This window comes from Marmota marmota, unplaced genomic scaffold, assembly GCF_001458135.2.
Source record: "Marmota marmota marmota unplaced genomic scaffold, marMar, whole genome shotgun sequence".
Classification (NCBI taxonomy): Eukaryota; Metazoa; Chordata; class Mammalia; order Rodentia; family Sciuridae; genus Marmota; species Marmota marmota.
The window spans coordinates 4,685,802-4,705,919 of record NW_026000242.1 but is presented as its reverse complement, the minus strand read 5'-3'; the positions used below and the strand labels follow the sequence as shown (position 1 = coordinate 4,705,919).

General features: G+C 55.4%; 1 protein-coding gene and 1 long non-coding RNA gene across 2 annotated transcripts in view; one reads left to right on the top strand and one right to left on the bottom strand.

The window, feature by feature from the left end:
• Nucleotides 1-61: 61 nt before the first annotated feature.
• The window catches only part of Nectin1 (nectin cell adhesion molecule 1), a 101,543-nt gene continuing 81,486 nt past the window's right edge, over nucleotides 62-20,118 (bottom strand). Inside the window, exons 6-9 of the mRNA XM_048795819.1 lie at nucleotides 16,984-17,131; nucleotides 15,487-15,562; nucleotides 14,624-14,731; nucleotides 62-2,241 (exon numbers count right to left, since the gene is read on the bottom strand). Of these exons, the coding sequence (XP_048651776.1) occupies nucleotides 2,200-2,241; nucleotides 14,624-14,731; nucleotides 15,487-15,562; nucleotides 16,984-17,131 (374 nt within the window). The 3' untranslated portion in view covers nucleotides 62-2,199. The remainder of the gene's footprint in view (nucleotides 2,242-14,623; nucleotides 14,732-15,486; nucleotides 15,563-16,983; nucleotides 17,132-20,118) is intronic.
• The window catches only part of LOC125613942, a 19,104-nt gene continuing 9,237 nt past the window's right edge, over nucleotides 10,252-20,118 (top strand). Inside the window, exon 1 of the long non-coding RNA XR_007344548.1 lies at nucleotides 10,252-10,709. This is a non-coding gene — a long non-coding RNA (uncharacterized LOC125613942). The remainder of the gene's footprint in view (nucleotides 10,710-20,118) is intronic.

Sequence of the window (20,118 nt, the reverse complement as noted above, 5' to 3'; positions counted from 1 at the left end):
AATAAAACTGATCTAAGGAGTTGTGGTAAACTCATTTTCCTTCCCAGTGATTTGGGCAAGGGCATGGGTAGATGACACAACTCTAGCTGATGAGGTAGAGGGGAAGCCCACCAGGGGGCTTCTGGAAAAGATTTTTAAAAGACACAGAAGAACAGGTCTCTTCTTCTATTATAAATTTTAACTTAGATATGATGCCTGGAACTGTGGCAGCTACCTTGTGACCATGAGGGTAAGGTAGCTAACCTGAAGGCAAAGTGGAGAAGCTGAGGCTAACAGAACAGAAATATGTAAAACTAACACACACACAGACACACACACACTCACACACACACAAGACAGACTGGGAACATCAATGTAATTCAGTGAAGAGCTGAGGGAACTACTCTTGGGCTGTATCTACCATCTTAAGCAGCCCCCAGAAGCTGTTAATTCATTTTAAACATTTAGTCAATGAAATAGTTTCCATGAACTACAACCAAACCAGGGATCTCTAATTCCGAAGGTATGTTGCGGGGTTTTGAAGATGAACAAAAGACTACATTGATCTCTGTTTCTCGGTTTGTTTTTGGTTTTCTCTAATCGTCCACCTTTTGCAGATATTTTGGACTGCCAATTAACTGCGTAGACTAGTCCTAATTCCTCTCTTTTTCCTTCATTCCAGGAGATACTAAGAAAGTTGAAAACAAATCAGGCCCCAAAGAAAGCTTGGCGAGACCACTCTACGGGGCGCCACGGAGAGGCGTTTCCAGTCCACCTCGCTGTGTCAGGAAGGCCGTGTTTCTGTCTTGTCCACATTTGGACAAATGCCTGGTTGAAATCAGGGTGCAGTGACTGTGAGATGCCATCCCCGTCTTCCTTCCTTGTGAAGAATGGAAGTGATATTAACAGACCCACATGGGGTCTGCTTATTCCCGGGGTCTAGACCTTCCCCGGGTGTGTGTATGCGTGTGTGTGTGTGTGTGTGTGTGAGCGTGCACACGTGTGAGTGTGCCGCTGGTTTGGGGATTAGGATTGAGCTCTGCTTGGCAGGGTCAGGCCTGGTGCCTCTTCAGCCCTGGGAATCTGAGATGGGATTGGGAATTTGGAAGAGGAGATAATGCTTTCCTGGGCTGCCCTGAGGTTGGGGTCCCTGCCCTCACTCATTATCACCCTCCTGGGCCCGGGTGGTGGCCTCCCCGTATCCCTTGGTCCCCTCTGGCCCAGGTGCGAGGAGTTGCACAGACTCCTCATGTGGTGCTCTGGCCACATGGCTGCCAGGCCCTGGCACTGCCCCAGCTCTCATGGAGTCTGCAGGCCTGTGGGCCCACCCAGCCTCCCAGGGCCCTCTCCACCTGGCCTCGAGCTGGCTCGGGAGATGCCCCCTGAACCAGGCCTGAGGGTTTGGGGTTACTGGAAGGTGGCCTCCTGGGTTGGTTCTCTCCCTGTTGGAAGAGAGCTGTGTTGGAACAGGACTGGCCCGGAGCTTCCTAACCCCCAGCAGGAGGGGGAGTTCACAGTCTGGGAGCCCCTAGGCCTCCTGGAACTTCTGGGCCCTGAAGGGAGGCAAAGGGGCTTGGCCACACCCAGGTCACCCAGGCCCTGAGGGGCCAGCAGAGGCTGTGGTCTGGTCCATGTTGCTGAGCCCCTTAGGAGATCTACCGCGATGGCTGAGATGGTGGCGGGTAGCAGAAGGACCTTGGTTTGAGTCTGGAGGGGATATGGGTGCTGGGAAGGTGGGGGAACTGCCACCTGGGGGCAGCTCCCCTGCACTGAAGGCTCTGCTTCCCAGCAGCAGAGGACATGTAGGGGTCTCTGGCTTGTGGCCTGGCTGGTGCTGAGCCTGGGAGGCCAAGGGGGAGTCTAGGAGCTTCTGTGAGAGGATGGGGAATGTGTGGTGGTGGAGGGCACCCCCCCATCCAGGCTGCTCACCCCCGGGGCTCTCACTCCACCATTCACCCTGGAGCTCACCCCAGGAGTGGGGCTGAGGGAAGTGAGGCTGAGAACCTGGAGGTCTGGGTGTGGGAACCACCCCGCAGTGGGAGACTCTTTCCCTGGCCGGCCTGCATGTAGCGGATGGGTGCAGGGTACATGCACAAGGAGCATAGTGGCCTCTCGCAGGGCTGTGTGGGCAGCAGAGCCCAGGGAGGCCAGCGGAAGGTGGCTGGAGGGGTGGAGCCAGGCACAGGTGGGCGGCCAGCTCCAGGCAACTGTCTTCTGGTGTCAGCTCTGGGGTCCAGGGAGCGGGGTCCTCATCCTGGAGTTCTGGGGAAAGAGAGGAGAGGAAGAGGGAGGCAGAGGGAGAGCACGGGGTACTGGATGCCCTGCCTGCTCCAGGCCCTGCAGCCAAACACCCTCACTGTTCACCTCTGTCCTTTCCATCCTCTCTGTGAGCCTGGGAGGTGGTCCTTATTCTCCCCCTCCATGCAGGTGAACTCCACCGAGGTCACGCATGAGTCATCAGGAGCAGGGACCAGTTTCTCCCCCACACCAGAGACCGGGGTCCAGAGGAACAGGTGGGAGAAGGGCCATCTCTGGAGAGGGGAGTGGGAGGCTGTGGGGGTAGTGAGTTCACTCCCGGGGCCCCGAACTTATATTCCTTTGGCTTCTCACCATCCTGAGCCCTGGAGAGGATGTCTGAGAGCGCTGGCCACTCTGTTCTGCCTCCCACCTCCACCCAAGTTCCTCCCTGTGGGAGCGGAGCTTGGCGGAGGCTCCCATCCATTCATTGTGTGGTGGGGGGGCGCATTTCCTGGTCTTCCCAGCAGGGGGAGCCCTGCCCTCCAGCTGCTGTTCCCAGGGTCTGACAAGCCAAGGGGGGCAAAGCATCTGGAGTCTTCATTGTCCTCTAAAGATGGTGGGGCCAGAGTGACTGACCTAATGACTGGCCAGCCTGCCTACCTCTGGGGAAGGCCTCCCAGTTCTCTTTCTCTCTGCTTCCGTCCGACCTTTGGGGATTCTGGCCTCCCATGAGGTTGAATTAGATTAGACTTAGACTTAGGCCATTAGGCTCCCGAGTCCCTCCCTCAGGTCTGGAGAGAAAGGACACCATCTGAGAGGCAGAGGAGCAAAGACCACCCTCAGGAAGGGAAAGAAACCCTCAGCAAAGGTCTGGGATGGCGGGTCCAGCCTGTGCGGCTCGGTCTGCAGACTACACAGGACTCAGGTGTTTGCCGGGCCACTGGCTTCTCAGGGCAGCACTGTCTTTCTGCTTGCCCTCCTTCTCTGTGCCTGGCCACCTTGGGCAATGGGCTGTTTGGGGCTCAATGCAGGTTGCCCTGGGCTGGGGAATTCAGGAACCAGGATTTTTTCTTGCCCATCTCACCACCTAGCAGATCCCATGATCCTGTTTCAAAAATACCCATTGCTGTGTGTGCCTGTGTAAAGGGGCGGAGGCCACACCCTCTCGGTGCCTTGTCTGTGCTGTCCAGTGTGGCAGCTGCTAGCTGCTCGTTTCTAAGATAAAATTGAATATCATTATCACAATTAATGACATCAGTTCCTTGGTGGCACTGGCCACAGTTCTAGGGCTCAGTGGCCTCATGTGGCTGGAGGCTATATAAGGGACAGCACAGGTATGGCTCCCACTGCTGCAGGCAACTCTGCTGGTCCACCTTGCGCCAGCCTCTCAGCACCTGGGGTGCTGAAGTCCTGATGGTGGGTTGTGCAGCCAAGAGATTGGGCAGGTCAGGTGTGTGGGGTGCTGCCACAGGCAGCCCTGGCACCAGGGAGTCGGGGAGAGGCATGGGAGAAAGAGGGTGGATGTCCAAGGAGGCGCCAGGGAAGGCCTGGGCCAGTGCTGGCACGTGGGTAGGAGGCGGGCGGGTGCCCAGCTGGGCGGCCCGCAGTATGGAGTCTCGCCTATGCGCCTTGGATCCGAGCGTCCACACGCTTGTTTACAACCTGGGAAGAACAATCCCCATCACTTGGTGAAGGGAGGAGAACCTGAGAGGATGCAGGTTAGCTTCCCGGCTCTGTCACTACTCAATGTGTGACCTGGGGGCAGGTTCCTTCATCTCTGGAGCCTAGGTCACTTGCTTGGTGAAACAGAACCGTTGAGCCCTTCACCCTTCCCGGCCTGGGGTTGCATGGGGTTCGGAAGACAGTGAGTGTCCGCACCTGCCCGCTGTCGGGAGTGCACAGCCCAGAGCTCAGCGCCTCCTGTCTCTCTGATCCTGTGTGATCCGAACGCCAAGGTCCTTGAGATCTACCTCCTCAGTTCTCAAAAATTATAATGTGCATGGAGTCTGCCTCCTAAGGAGGATCTGAGGCAGCAGCTAACCCGTTATTTTACAAATGAGAAAACAAGCTTCAGGCGGGTTAGCGGCTTACTCAAGCCACGTCATCCCCTAAGTTCCCTGATGTTCAGAGCCAAGAGTAGTTTTTAAGAGCAGTCTCTGCCTCAGCCCCACCTCCCACCCCATCCAGATGCCATCAGCTCCTAAGGGTGTGGGGCTGGCTAAGGGAGGAAGAGGTCTGGGGCCAGAGGCTCAGGGAGCATGGCTGTGGGCCAGGAGTCCAGTCAGGGCAGAGTGGATGTCTGGCAAGAAGATGACGGGGGCTTTGAAGTGGCCACTGCCCCTTGCAAGGCCCAGGCCCAGAGAGTGGGTTCAGATGGAGCCTCTGTGTGGAGTGGGGCCCAGAACTGGGGACCTTAGGACACTATCCTTCAGGACAGCAGCAGGCCTTACTCCTTGGCACACACTCTCATTCCACATATTCTTATGTTGGAGGACTTTGTAATACTTTGTAATAACAATAATGTTAAGAACAACAGTTATTGAGCACCTACTATAAAAACAGGCATGGAGCTAGATATTTTACCTGTATTCTCTCTTTTATTTTTGTACCAGGGATTGAACCCAGGGGTGCTTAACCACTGAGCTGCATCCTCATCCCTCTTTTATATTTAATTTAGAGACAGGGTCTTACTAAGTTGCTTAGGGCCTTGCTAAGTTGCTGAGTCTCTGGCTTTGAACTCTCGGTCCTCCTGCCTCAGCCTCCTGAGTTGCTGGGATTACAGGCATGCACCACTGCACTGGCTTGCATTCTCTCTTTTAATTCACTCAACAGTCCTGAAATTTAATAATAGCCCTATTTAAAACCTGATGTAACTTTGGGTCAGAGAGGTTCAGTGCCTTGCCTAAGGTCATGCTATCAGGAGTCACCTGGCCATGTCAGTTTTTCAGCTGGTTCTCTGAATCCTCAGCACTGGAAGCTTCCACTAACCTAGTGATCTCTCCAGTCCAGGGCTTTGGCTGGGAATGTGCTTCCCAGGGGGCTGGGATGCAGGACCCCAGCCTGTCAGGGAGAGTTACGGTCTGACAAGGGGTGGGGTGCTCCCGGCAGAGCCTGGGCTTTGATGGGGGAACTCAGCTTTGATCTTCTTTTGAAGTCCTGGCCAGCAACTTCAGGGGAAGAATTTGGGGAGGGGGGAGATGAAAAAGCAGAGGAAGCCAGAGTAGGAGAGGAGAGGAGGGGTACGTGTGCGCACATGGGGGGCAGGAGATGGGAGAGAGAAACAGATGTGTGAAGGAGAAGAGGGGAGCCGGTGGCTGGTGTGAGGCAGAGTGAGAGGCTGGGGGGGCGAGGTCTGGGGTAAGGAAACGCAGAGGGCAGATGGGGAGGGTGGGCCAGGTGGGGGAGCAGAGGAAAAGGGCCCATAGAGACAGGTAGGCTGGGCCCCAGTTCCCAGCCTCTCCTGCCCAGGAGTCTGGGCTCCTCTACAACGATGCCTTCAGCTCCCTCGCCCACTGTCCCCAGGCTCAGGGTCCTCCTCTCCCCAGGGACACACCTCTCTCTGGCTGGCTCTGCCATGGGCTGCTGTGGGTGTTCAATGGTCCAGGGATTCCAGCAAGTTCCTGGCCAAGGCGTCATGGGAGGCATCAAATGGCCGCAGGGATACCGTGAGCTCACATGGGCACTTTTCTTGGGGTCTGTGGCCCAGGCCTGCACCCCAATCTAGGGGTAGGAAGGGGGGTGTGCAGGGGAGAGTCTGCCAGTGTGGCCGTGTGGCCCTGCACCTGTTCCTGTCTGACAGCCGAGTTCCTCCTGTGGGGCAGCCCCAGGCAGGCAGTGGAGAACCGCGTGGGAAGGGGCTCCCTGGCAGACAGGGCTAATCCCCAACTCCGCAGCCCCCTCTCCTCCCAACTCCACCCGCTCCTCAGCCCTGTCAGCTCGGGTAGCTCCTCCCCGATCCTGGGCACCCTGCTCCAATCCCTTTTGGATTCTGCACCTAAACAGAGCATGTCCCTCCCCAAGGGCTCTGTAGAGGGTGGGAATGTTTGGCAAGTGAAAACCAAGAAGGGAGGTGGCAGAGCCCTCCTTTCTTTGGGTTTCCGCCAGGAGCGGCTGGGATTATACCCGCCCAACTTCATGTACTTCAGAGAGACTGGGAGGGCTTCCAAATTAGGATTTATAGGATTAATAGCTTTTTTCTGCCCCCACCCCCCCAGCGTGCTTCCCTCACCCGGCCTTGCTCCTGCCGTTGGGCTCCTCCTGGGCCAGACATCACAAGAAGCTGCAACGGCCCATCCCTGGAGGGGAGAGTCACAGGTGCCCCCTCTCTCGGGTCTGCGGCACCACCTGAGAGGTGAGGATGAGCTGGGCCGGGGGAAGCAGGGCCTGGACCGGGCTCTCCTAGGACGGCTGTGCACATGGCCTTGGGAGGCCAAGTGATCCACCTGTGGAGGTGCCGGAGACAAGGCCCTGCTGCGGCATGATGGGCCAACTGTGGGGGCAGAGTCCTGGCTATTGTGGTCTCAGAGCTAAACTGGATCCTGGGAGGTGGGAACATTCTCCGGGGTCTCCAGAGGAACCCCTCTTGGGCCGGCCCCTGCACTGGGCCTCCCTCACACTCAGCACAGTCTGTCACTCCTGACCAGCCTTACCTGGCCTCTGCTGTCCTTTCCTCTGTCCCCTTACGCCTACTCATCCCCCAAAACAGCTCAAGCACAAGGGCCTCCAGACCAGGTTTCCTTATCTGCAGCCACAGGGTGGGGCCTTTGGCCCGAGGCTCCAGCACTAAGGATAGTCAGCTTCCTTTGACACTCCCTGGGGGAGGGCATGTGTTTCCTGAACCTCCTCTCATCTTGCCCTCTCCAGAGTCATGTCTGGTTCTGTGCTCTGTGGCCTGCATGTAACTCTCAGGGTCTTCCAAGGCCCAGCTCACTACACACCCCCTGCAGAGCCCATGAGTCTCCTTCAGCCAAGCGCTTAGGGGCCCTGAGCTGTCCACCTTACTGGTGGTCCCTTGAGGCCAGGGGCCAGGGGCCTCCCTGGACCCCAATCCTCAGCACAGTGGCTGGTACGAGCAGAAGCTCAATGAAGGTTGGTCAAATTTAACTGTTCACCTGGGCCAAAGGAGATCAAGAGGGAAATGTGAGCACGTAGTCTCATGTAGGCCCCTTGATGAGAAAATGAAGTGGAGCATCCGGGTGTCTGATGAGGGCAACGGGCTGTCATGATGCAGGGGGTGAGAAGAAGGAGGACTGTTGGAGCAGGAGGAGCCCTGGAGGTTATTCAGCCCATTCTCTTCATTTCACAGGTGGGAAAATGAGGCTCACGGGCACCAACACCATGTGCTTAGGGCGACACAAATTGGTGGCAGAAAGGCCACCTCATTCCAGACCTCCGAGCTTCTTCTGGTCCCCGTTCCTTCCTCTACACCCCTCTGGTCCCCACCCACCTTCCCCTTCCCACTGCAGGGCCCCAGCCTGGCTTCCCTTCAGCTGCCCACGCAGTTAGGGTACAGGCCCTGATGGGAGGGCCAAGGGGGGCCAGCAGAGCAGGCAGGTGTTGGCCGGGGTGTACCTGTAGTCCAGAAGCAGGGTGGGCCACTAGGGGTCGTGAGCTAGGGTGGGCTCAACTGGATGGTGGCATATTCCACAACCTCACCAGGGCCCGGCACAGTGTTCCGTGGCCCTGGCACGAGTTCCAGGGCTGAGGTGTCCAGCTCTGCATAGCAGACATCAGTGTCCTTTAGGCCAGAATCCTGGGAATGGGGCAGAGGAGGTGATGGCAAGGAGGGGCATCCAGGGTCAGGCGGGGGGATGAAGCGGCCCAGGGCCCACGTTGGGATGAGTGGGGAGGTTGAGTGTGCCATGGGCACATGAGAGAGGATAGGGGACACAAAGGATTGGGGGGTGGAGAAAGAGAATCAGAAAATGAATTCATTGGTGGCACACGATTGTACTCCCAGTTACTTAGGAGGCTGAGGCAGGAATCTCAAGTTTGAGGTCAGCCTGGGCAACTTAGTGAGATCCTATATATATATATATATATGGCTGAGGGTGTAGCCCAAGGATAAAATGCCCCTGGCTTCAATCCCCAGTACTGGGGGAGAGATCAATAAAAACAAAGAAAGACATTTAGAAGATGAACAGGCCACAGGCATTTATGTGCTCTGCTAGGCTGTGCTCCCTGGGGCCCTGGCATGGTGGGCAGAGGCAGGTGGGTCCCACACCTGGCCCCACTTGGCTCTGAGAGAGGATTTCGGCCCATCCTCTCATTTTTCAGAGGGAAGAAACAGGCCTAGAGGAGGGCCGTGCCGAGCCCGGGGTCTGCAGCAGAGCCCGGAGGCATTAGGCGGACGGTGGAGACCAAGCATCAGGCTTTGGATTTTAGCTGGTCGCTTGCCGTGGCCCGATGGGAACACAGCCTATCTTTCATTTGTAAACTGGAGAAATAAAATTCAGGAGCATTAGCCCTATTGCTACAGCCCTGGCTCCAACTCCCACCCTGGCTGTTCCGTGGCCCTGCGTTACCTGGGCTCTTAGTCTGGGAATTATTAGGGTCCGTGGAAAAGCAGAGCCCTCCCTGCCACGGCTGGGGGTGGGCACTATTAAGTCACACTGGGGTGCCGAGCCCTTCTCCCTCCTGGGGCCTCGGTTTCCCCTTCAGCAGAATGTGAGGGTGGCTCGAGGCCCGAGGCCCTTCCAGCTCTCATCTCGGGAGTTTCCCTCACAACCCCCTCCTCCTCGGCTCAGGGCTGAATGCAGGTGCCCAGGCAGACCGTGTCCTGACCTCAGAGCAGCGCCGAGGGAGAGCTGGGGTCTCCCAGGCCGGGAGGGCAGAGGCTGGAGCAGGATGGGGGGTCTGTGCTGTTGGAGGGGAGCCCCTGGGCTGGCCCCACGTGTGGCCCACTCTCTTCCCTTATCTGGTGGCCTCCTGATCTTAGTTACCCTCTAGCAATGCCCATCTGGTGACTGAGGTCAGAGGCACATGGCAGGGCTAAGATTAATGCAATTAGCTCCTGATTTCTTACAAGTGAGAGTCATACCCTGACACCTTGTCTCTCTGTCCTTGGTATTTCCAGAGCTGCTTGGCATGGAGGATGGAGACCTTTTTTTTTTTTTCCAGAAACAAAGAGCCTCAGGAGAAGGTTTGGGATATAGAAGGCCAGAGACAGAAGGAAAGGGGTAGGGCTGGACAGATAAGAGTCTGGGTCCAATCCATACATGGAGAGTATCTGTGGCTGGGAAAGAGGAGTCAGGCCAGTGGGGAAGTGTGAGGAGGAGCTGCTGAAGAGCCTCCAGGAGGCAGCCTAGACTGGCCTCACCCCATGGCCTCAGAGGTAGTAATAGCCTGGGCCTGTCATAGGGGTCCACAGGTGGGAAGGGTGAGTGGCCGCCACTCTGGGATGCTGTGGGAACCATGCTACGGAGGCAGGGACTGGACACAACCACTGTGTCCCCCATTTCAGGTACCAGTGGTGAGGGAGGACTGAGTGAAGCCCTCTCTTGTTCTCCACTATCGTGAGGATGGCTGGGGATGGGAGCTCAGGTGGCTTAGGCCAGGTGTCCTGGAGCGGCCCAGACTCCACAGGTTCCACTAAGGCCGTTTACCAAGAGACCATCAGTGTCTAGGTAAATTCTCTCTGTAGGTGCTTCTCCACTGAGCGCTATCAATAGGCCTGGGAGACTTGGCAGAGATGACAAAAGGTAGCCTGGGAGCATCTCATCAAGGTAGGGGGAGGGGGCTTTCCAGTTTGCTCTATAGGTTCCAGTGTGCAGTGAGCCCTGGGCACGTTGCCTTCAGCCTTAACAGAATTTGTCTCAGAGACAGTGGTGACCTGCAGCTCCTACTAGGCGATGCCCTGATGGGGGCAAGAAGACAGGTACAAAGGATAAAGTGGAGATTCGGGTCTGGCTCACTGACTGATGGCAGGAAGGACCAGTGGACTGCAGAACACAGAGTCCCTGGCACAAGGCACTAGCCCTGTTGCCAAAGATCTCACCAGTGGTGACCTGGGCGAGCACACTGGTGGAGGGACACTCTCAGGTACAAAGTGTAGCATTCAAAAGGGATTCAGGGGACAGTGCCTGCGAGGACAGCGTGTTGGCTGGTCCTTGTGAAGTCATGTGGGCACCACTAGTGAATAAAAAGAACTGAAAACCATCAAGAATGAAAACTTGGTGTGAGAGCCAGAGACCTTCTGGAAGCTTCCAGAGAGACCCCATCTCCTGTAGTGGGGGGATGCAGCAGCTAGGAGCAGACAGGATTTGAGAGCAGGAACCACAGAGCTTGGGAGAGGCTGGATCAGGCAGGCTTATAGCACCAAGGTAAGGGCCCTGCTCAGACGACCTGGGACCCTGGACTCTGGTGAAGGTGAATGAACAGAGCCCTGGGGATATGTCTATCCCTCAGAGCAGGAAGAGGTGGCCTACCCTTCACTGGTGGGAACTGCTGCCAACCCAGGCTGGAGGACACTGCAGAGGTCTCTGCCCTGCAAGGTAACGGACACCACCCCCTTGAAAGCTGCACCCACCCCTGTTCCTGGCCGGTGATCCCTGTCTTATCTCCATTCAATCTGTCAGTCTGGCCCCTACAGAAACCAGATGGTTTCTAGAGAATGAGGTTTGAGGCTGTGGTCTGAATGTTGGTGTGCCCCAAATTCACATGTTGAAAGGCTAACCCCCACGATGATAGCTTCAGGGATAGGGGCCTCCAGGAGATGAGTGGGGTTAGTGCTCTTCTAGAAGAGCCCCAGGTGCCCATTTATACCATCTATGAACCAGAGAGGTTCACCAGACACTGAGTCTGCCAGCCTTAGCCTTGAACTACTCGGCTTTCTCAGAAGTGGGAGAAATATGTCCCTCTTGTTTATGAGTTACCCAGTTCATAGTATGTTGTAACAGCAGCCTGGACAGACTACGACTAGAGGCTCAATCAAGAGATAGCTCCAGTTGCAGCTGCTGGAGCAGTTTTCTACATGCCATCTGCAGAACCACCTTGGTGGCAATACTTTGAAAGGCCTCTAAATGGTGCTGTGTCCCCAAAAGGAAGAATACACAGGTCTGGGAACAAAAGATGAAAGCCAGAAGGAGTCACTTTCCATTGCTCCCAGTGAATGAGTGGGGCATTCTGTGCTGGACTCTGTCTGTGTGGCTGAGGGTCCCATTGGGCTGGAAGCCAGGGCTGTTCTGAGATTAGAATACTTGGACTCCATGTGTTCAGGAACCACCAGGCAAGAAGGGGAGCCACATATTGTCAGGGGTAGTTGAGTCGGATCAGCAGGAGGAGATCAGGCAGCTGCTACCCAGTGCAGGAAGAGGAGAGAAACCAGAAGCCACGCTTGGTCTACTTAGGTGCATCTTGTGGTTTCACTATGAGGGGACACACACAAGCCTGCACGAGAAGAGTGTGCTTATCAAGGACTCAGGGGCCTTGGGAATGGAGGTCTGGGTCACATCAACAGCTTAGCCACCAGAATCTGCTGAAGAGGTAGTATGGCAAGGGGATTTGGGGATGGATGAGGAGAGATGAGTACCGGTGGTGGCCCTAAATTTGCCCTAGCAACAGGGGCCCCATCTTCAGGAGGAGAGCCTTACCGAGTCATGGAGAAGCTGCTCCCTGAACCTGGATGGATGAGAAGATCTCTCATTGTGTGGGTGCACCACGGCAGCTGTGCACACATGGCTCAGATACCCCACAGTGGGACCATGGTGGGCTGCAGCCCTACCTGCTGCTCCATCCTCCAAGGTCATGGGGGTGACTCATCTGCTTCTAACCTGGGCTCTCTGTGCTCATAAGGCTGAGGAGTTGGAAGCCTCTCTCCTTGAGGGTAAGGCTGTGTCCCTCTCCCTTCTCTTGCAGACATGAGCTTTGAATCCTCTGAAGTCCTCCCTAAGATCTAGCCTAGATCCACAGGTTCTACAAATGGTACCTGCTGCCTGACTTCTAGCCCAGAAACCTTGGCAGACATGAAGGGGAGCTATGGTCTTAGCACTCTGGAGTGTTTGTGCAGCATGAACCTGGTCCACACAAAGAGAAGCTTGGGCACACTCAGGCTAGGAGGAGGAGATCAGGCTGAGTTTGAAGTGGACTGGAACTCACAGCCCACTTTAAACTGAGTTTAAAGGAACCTTAAGTTGGTGACCCCAAGGCTCCCTGCAGTTTCCCAGCTCCTCTATTCCCAAAGTCCTGCCTTGGTGAATGGTGCATGCTCTGCCACACTCTTTCTCACCACTTGTTGAGAAGGAGAATTGATGACAACATCAATAATGTGACTTGTATACAAGCAGCACTGACAACAAACCAGAGTACCAGGGATAAATCCTTCCCCGGCCCAGTAATTGCTCTGTAAGCCAAAAGGAATTACTTTCTTGGCAACAGCAACAGAGCCTCCCTGGGATGCCAGGGTTTCCCTTCCCCTGGGGACCTCCACACACCACCCCACAGGCCATTCTTACAAGCATCTGTCACATGGCCCAGGGCTCATGTAGGACCCAGTGGGGCAGATGCTCTCCTTGACCCATCATCTGGCCCCTCCTGCCTGTGGCTGGTGGATAGAGGTGGCTCCCTCTGCCCTGTGCCCCAAGAGGCTGTTGAATGGTTAACCTTATCTGGGGACTTCATCAATCCAACTTGGGCACAGCCCAAGGAGGGACGGCTGATGGGGAGGAGGAAGCATAGCCCTTTGCTGGGCCTGAGGCTCAGATGAGGGAGGAGGTGGGGACAGGAGGGGTGTCTAGGGGGGGCCTTCAGAGTGGATGCTGTCTTTGGGCTAGGGCTGCCAGTCACGGCCTGACTCCTCCTATGTCCCCAGGGAGGGCTGTGCGTGCCAGGCTGAGGGGGCGGTGTCAGAGAGTGGGATGGGGAACTTGTTCTTGGGGACTAGGGCCAGCTGCAGCTGTCCCCTTATATCTCTGCGATTTCATGCTGAGCCTGGGCCCACTCTTCAGGGGTTCCCACTGGAGTCTTTCCAAATTGCTAACCTCCATCATATTCTTTCTGCATGCCTTGGCCCCAACTCCTTCTTCCTGTTCCTTCCTCCCACAGCTCTGATGAGTAAGGTGATGGACTCTTGACTAGAGGCTGAAGGAGAGGCTGATTTGGCAAACCCTGGGTGGGGCACAGCTTTCTCTGTACCGGAAACAGTGGATCTCCCCCTTCCATTCGACCTTGCCCACTTTCAGGGCTACCTGGCCTGCTCTCTGGGAAACAGGCAGCTGACCTGGGCTCTGAGGCTGCAGAGGGCTCCACATTCCCTGAGTTGCCACCTGTGGCTCTGGGCTTCTTTGTCTTCAGGTGAAGTCCCCACACCTCTGCTCCTCACAGTGGCTGCGGCAGGGTCAGTGCCTGCACTTGGGAGCCAGAAGACCCTGGGCTTTTCCTAGTCGCTCACTGGGGATTCCTGGGCAAGCTCCTAATGTCATGGAGTTTCAGTTTCCTCATCTACCCATGGGGGCAATGAGAGACTTATCATAGAGATTGCTGTGAGAGCAGAGAAACGGAATTGTGTTTGAGAAGCAGCCTGCAAGGTGCCTGGTGTGTGGGTGCTCTGCACAACTCTGGTCTCTTTTGTTGGGGTCCGTGGGCCACACGGTGCAGACTGGGCCATGCTCTAAACCTTCAGATGGGAAATGGAGTGGTCAGGGCTTGTCTGAGGAGTGGGCTTTGTGTCCACAGTGAGTTCCAGCCCACTTTCAAGTTGACCAGCTGGGGGTCTTTTGCCTCTGCATATTATCAGAAGGCAGAGGCCAGGCTGGTCTTGTGGGCCAGCACCCTGGAAGGGAGAGCCATCTCCCCGGGGGAAGGATTTGGCACTTCAGTGGGCCTTAGAAGGCACTTTCCGCCAAGAGGGAGGATGGCTGTACTGTGGAGACAAAGGCCCGGCTCACCCACCAGTGCCAGGAGAGAGGGTGTTATCTTTAGGCCCAGGTGCTCTGGCCTGGGTCTCTGGGCTGGCAGCATATGGGTACCACCCCCAAGCCCCATGCCTGCTGGAAGGAACAGGGTGTGGGCAGAGGTGGCAGCCATTCAAGTGGACGGTGGCCCTCTGAGCAGCTGGGAGTGGGGCCAGGAGGAGGGCTGTGCTGGCTTCCTGGTGGTCTTTGGCAGGACTGGGAACTGGGGTTCAGGGTGCAGAACGGAGGGAGGGAGCTTGGGGGAGGAAGAGCTGGGCGTCAGGTAGGGCTCAGCCTCCACAGAAGCCCCACTCTCCCACTGTTCTGCCCACTGTGCAGCACCCCTGTGCCCAGGGCACCTGAGCGGTTCCACCCCCGGGTAGAGGTTTCCTTCTATGGTGGGCTTCCTGTGCCCACCCTGCCCTGGCCTCCTCAGCCTCCTTTGCCCTCTCTTCACCTAAGGCAGCTGAGCACATGGCCAGGCGGGTGCACTCTTCTCCCTGCTCAGTTCTCCTTACCAAGGGGCGGTAGGAGGGGGAGACGCCCAGGTCGTAGTAGGGCGGGTGCAGGGGCAGCTTCGGCTGTTCCTCTTCCTGCTGCTGCCTGCCTGGTTCCAGATGGGGACTCTGGAAGAGAAGGAGATGAGTGCTGCCGTGGCCTGCTCCAGGCAGCCCACCACACCCATGTCTGATTAGGACTCCCTTCCTCGGGTCCTGGGCATCCCATGGGCACCACCTACACGGTGGCTATCTGGGAGGGCGCACCTTGAGCCTTTAGTGTCACTTCCTCTACCAGGGACCAGCACAGGCCAGGCAACTGGCAGGGACCCAATGAACATTTCTTTCTTTTTTCTTTTTTTTTTTTACTTTTTAAAGACAATGTTTTATTTTTTGCATAGGATATATTGTCTTTGTCATTTAAAAAATCAGTTTTATTGAGGTATATGTTTATTATGATAGAACATACCCATTTTAGAGAAGTCATCTTAAAAAATCACTGGAAAAAATTATGTCAATAGATATCAAATAGTCTTCAGTTAAAATGTTCCAGGTAGTGGTTCCTATAGCTTATTTTTCTGGTAGAGCAAACCGAATTCTTTCTTTCTTTCTTTTTTTTTTTTTTATGAACATTGTTTAAAATGAATAAATGGACTAAGAGGTGGGGGAAGAGATCCCCTAGGGGTCCTGGGTAGGTGGAGTCCTGGGCAGGGAGGGTCTTAATTTGCCATCTCTTGGGGTGAGGGGCAGGTTGTCGGCCTGGGCCTGGCTTATGCTGGTGTGATAGCTGTGTCCAGATTGGGCTCCCTTCCTGGGTCATCTCCCATTTTTTTCTCCCTGTCCCCCTAGTCTAGGGAACTTGTTCTCTGCTTCCCTAGGCCTACCTGGATGTCCTCAGATGCAAGGTGGCTCTGATTGTTGGGAGGAGGCTCCAGCTTCTGGGAGGGGGACAGGTCAGTCCTGGGAGAATAGATGAGGTTGAGATCAGCACAGGGACTTATATGGGGGTCCCTGCCGCAGCCAGACTTCCTGACCACTACTGGTCCCTGAGCCCATCAAGATAGGCCCCGGGAAGCCCCCAGAGTGGCCAGAGTGGGACTGTGGTGACTCAGCGTCGGTGGTAGAGGCCAAGGGTGACCTGCTATGTGTCCACTCTAGCCCAGCAGCTTTGTAGTATGGGAGTCACGGGAGTGAATAGCTCTAGCTCCAGGGGACATTAGGAAATCCAAGGGATAAACCCAGGGCCAGGGGAATAAGGCTCCACATGCAAGGTATAGGACATCCAAAATCTTAGCCATCATGATAAATAATATTTAAAGCAGTATTTTTCAAAAAATTAATGCAAAATCCATGATGAACTAAATATCAACATTTTAAATAAAGACAGGATCAGTAATGGTGGCGTGCTGAGCCATATTATAGCCTAAGGCAAAAGGAAAAAAATCAGTAATTCTAATCCTCTCTCTATTTAAAATGTTGATATTTTGTTCATCATGGATTTTTTTTTGCCTTCATTGTGATCTTTAAAAATGCATTAAAGCTGGGCGCCATAGCACACACCTCTAGTTCCAGCTACTGAGGAAGGAGGGTTTCATGAGCCCAGGAGTTGAAGGCCAGTCTGGACAATTTAGCAAGACCCTTTCTTTAAAATGTTATTTATGGGGTGAGTTCTCTCTCTCTCTCTTTTTTTTTTTTTTTTTTTTTTGAGTACCAGGGATTGAACCCAGGGTGCTTAACCACAGAGCCACATCCCCAGCCTTTTAATTTTTTATCTGCAGACAGGGTCTTGCTTAGGGCCTCACTAAGTTGCTGAGGCTGACTTTGAACTTGTGATCCTCCTACCTCCTAGCCTCCTGAGCTTCAGGGATTAGAGGTGTGCGTCACCGCCCGGCATGAGTGAGGTTTTCAGCTCCCCCATTAACTGTATGCTTCACTGGCCTCTCTGGCCCTCAGCCTGCCCTATAACTTGGGAGGAGGTAAAATCATGCAAGTTATTTAACCTCTTTGTGCCTTTTATTCCTCATCTGTGGGTAATTGTGCACTTATTTCTTCAAGTTGTCACGAGGACAAAATACATCTACATGGGGGCTGGGGTTGTGGCTCAGTGGCAGAGCACTTGTCTAGCATGTGTGAGGCACTGGGTTTGATTCTCAGCACCATATAAAAATAAATAAATAAAGGTATTGTGCCCATCACAAACAAACAAACAAAAAAACCTATCTGTCCCAGTGTAGAACTCGGGGTGGCACCTGGTGTACGGTAGCGCTCTTGAGGGTTACCTTTTCCTGCACAGGTGAGGTAGGGAACCTGGCCGATGAACATGGTGATGTTCAGGTGTTCAGTGACCCTGGGGCCCCTGGGGGTGGCTGGCCAGCACTCACCCATCACTGCCCATTTGCAGTCGGCTCTTCTGCTGCCGGCGGTACAGAAAGAAGACCGCGAGAGCCACGCTGAGGATAAGGACCACGGCCACTGTGCCCCCCAGGAGCCTGGCCACACTTCCAGGGCCTCCCTGTGGGAGGGGCTTGTCTGGAACCAAGAGATCAAGGAAGAAAATCGGTGGGGGAGAAGGGTAGGAGGAAGAGAGAGAGGAAAAAGAGAGGGAGAGAGAGATTGATTCTCAACGGAACCAGGGAGTCAGTGAAGTGGGCAAAATAGAGTAAAGTAAGAACATCAGATCCTGATGCAGGACTCTGCCCTCCCCTGCTCCCCCCACCCTCCAGTTCCAGTCCTGGAGGGGCTGGCTGTCCAGTTAGTGGGGGCAGAACCTCATCCTCTGGCTCCCAGAGCTGTATCTGCAGACGGTGCTGTGATCCTGGGATCTGGGGTATGGAGGTGGGTTGGGGTGGAGGGTCTATGCCAGAAATGGGGTCCCACCTTCTCATTCCATTTCTGGCTCTGCAGGGAAGACCCCTGTTGAGGAGCTTAATTACCTTCCCCTCCCTACCCAATTAAACACGCAAATGAGCTCATTGGAGCTTTGTCGACCCCTTTCTGGAGAGAGGATGAGGATCATGAGGGGAAGTTGGGAGCGTGAGATCAGGTGGAGAAGGGGTGCCTGGGGGCTCCCGGAGGAAGCCAAGTCTCTTCAGTCAGGAGAGGCTGAAAACCCAGAAGGCTGTGGCCTGACCTGAGGTGGCAGAGCCCACCCTCTGGACCTAACTGGTCATAGCACTGGGAGCCTTGCTCCCCGGGAGGGAGGAGGCTGGGGCGTGGGGCAACACCTCTCAACTGGCTCCTCATGGGGCAAGTCACTTGACCTCCCTGGGCCTCCGAAAAGAGAGAAGAGGGCCCAGGACACTTGCTAGGGCTTGCTGAGCTCCTTCTCAGTCTGATGGAGCCACCAGTCTGCACCATGGCCAGGCGCCTGCACAGCTTTCCGCTTGTCCAGGCGTGGCGTGTGAAGCCACAGAGGTGCCAGGTCTTTTGTGTCCCTCCCTCTGCTGGGCTCCATTTCTCACCTCTGACCTTTCCAACACTCAGGGAGGAAGGAACTGAGGAGAAAATCATATGTACTCCTTCCTCAGCTTCCTCCCCACCACCATATTATATATAATTAAACACGGAGAGGACCTGAATAGAGATGCTAAATTGCAGTTTGCAATAAACACCATGGAGCCAATTTTCCTAAAGTGGGATTGACCAGCACCTGCCTCTCTCTCACTCCTGACTCTCTCACTCCTCTCTCTCTCCCCTCCAACCCCCAGGTCCTGAGGAGGGCTTGTCTGGCAGAGACCTCAGCACAGCCTGGCTCCTGAGGTATCTGTAGCCCCACCCTGGTCCTGGCTCCTGGTCATTAGAGGGTGGCCTCTCAGCAGAAGCTCTGGCCTCAGCATCCATCCATTCACCCACGTGGCTGAGCTGTGGCCCCACCGAGGGGGCCTTGTGTGGGTCACAGGTCCAGGCGCTGGGCTGTGGGTGGGTGTGCAGCATAAGGATTCCCAAGCCTCAGACTCCTCCTCACACCCTGCGCCTCAGCCTCATTTTCCTCGTTCATGGACCCCTGGGGCTGGGCCCTGCACACGGTTAAATAACCTGTGTCCTTTCCTCTAAACCTGACGTCTTGTCACCCATGGTCCTCTCTTCCATACCCTCAGCATTCCTGCTCTGCTCTGACTCTGCTGTCCCCTTGGCTTAGCGGACGACATGCATGGAGAACTAGCAACGTTGCCGCCCCTATTCTGGCCCTGGGTGCAGAGATGCAGGAAGCACAGGCCTTGCCTCTGGATTCCATGACCTTCTTGAGTGGCTCCGACCTCCTGAACAGCTCCTGGGAGTGGCAACTCCTTCTGTCTCCAGGGTCACTACCCCCATGTCACCTGAGTTGCTGCCACAGCCTAACCAGCCACTCTGTCTCCTCTGAGCTGCTGTCCACTCTCGAGGGTGGATAGCAGCCCTGGAGCTGAGTGATCTTTTCAAACTACAAATCAGATTGAGCTCCCTCCTTGCTTACAATCCTCCAAGAGCTTGTGGTCCCAAGGTACCCCTCAAGAGGCCCCTCGAGAACTGCTCTCCGCTGGTGCTGGAAGATACATCCCAATGCTGTCCCTTGCTGGCCATGCTCTAGTCAGCCTGGGCCACCTACAGATCCCCAAAGACAGGAGTCTCTGCTTCCTCGTCTGCTCAGGCGTGGTGGGAGCTGCTCTCTCTGCAAGGGTCTCCCTTTCTCCCCCTCTGCCAGGCCAAACCATCTCCAGTTTAACCTGGACGTGCTTCCTCTGCTGCACTGGCTGTCCTCCTCTCTAACACCCCCTTTCCACATCTTTTCTACAGACTGAGCCCCTGGTTGACTTGTTTGCCACTATTCTGGGCAGGAAGGGCTGGGTGCTTGGTGAATGAATCCAGGTTTGGCTGAAGGAACTCCAGGGAGGGCAGCTCTGAGGGAGGGTCAGCAGAGCCTCTGGAATCTCACCGTCCACCAGGGGGCGCGCTCATCCTGAGGCCTCGGCCAACTCCTGTTTCTCTGGACACAACCCAAACTTAGATCTCAGGTCCCTGCTGCCCGCTGAGGCAGGTTGGAAGTTCCAAAGGGTGGGTTGGGAGGAGCAGTGGGGAAATGCACACACCCTGTCTGCCTCACAGAGTTCAGGTTTCTGTCCTACCATGGCCAGCCCAACTCTGGGGGTCAGTTCCTCTTCCTTGCCCTGAGGGCCAGGCAGGGGAGAGACCGAGTGAGCACTGAGGGCTGGGATCTCAGCCCCATATCTACTCTCTGCTTCTGGGAACTCTCTCCTGGGCTTTCACTCATCACCTTCTCTGAGGCCACTTTTGGGGCCACTAAACAAGAGAGGGAGGCAGCTGTCCTAATAAGGGGCCTTATACCATCCTTACAGAGAAAACCAAAAATACCTGATGGGTGAGTTTGTGAATGCACCGTGGGAGTTAGGGAAATCAAGGGAAAAGAGGGGAGGGCCTCACATGGATCAGACCAGAACAGAGAACTCTGAACTAACTTCCTTCCTTCCCTCTTCCTTCCTTCCTTCCTTCCTTCCTTCCTTCCTTCCTTCCTTCCTTCC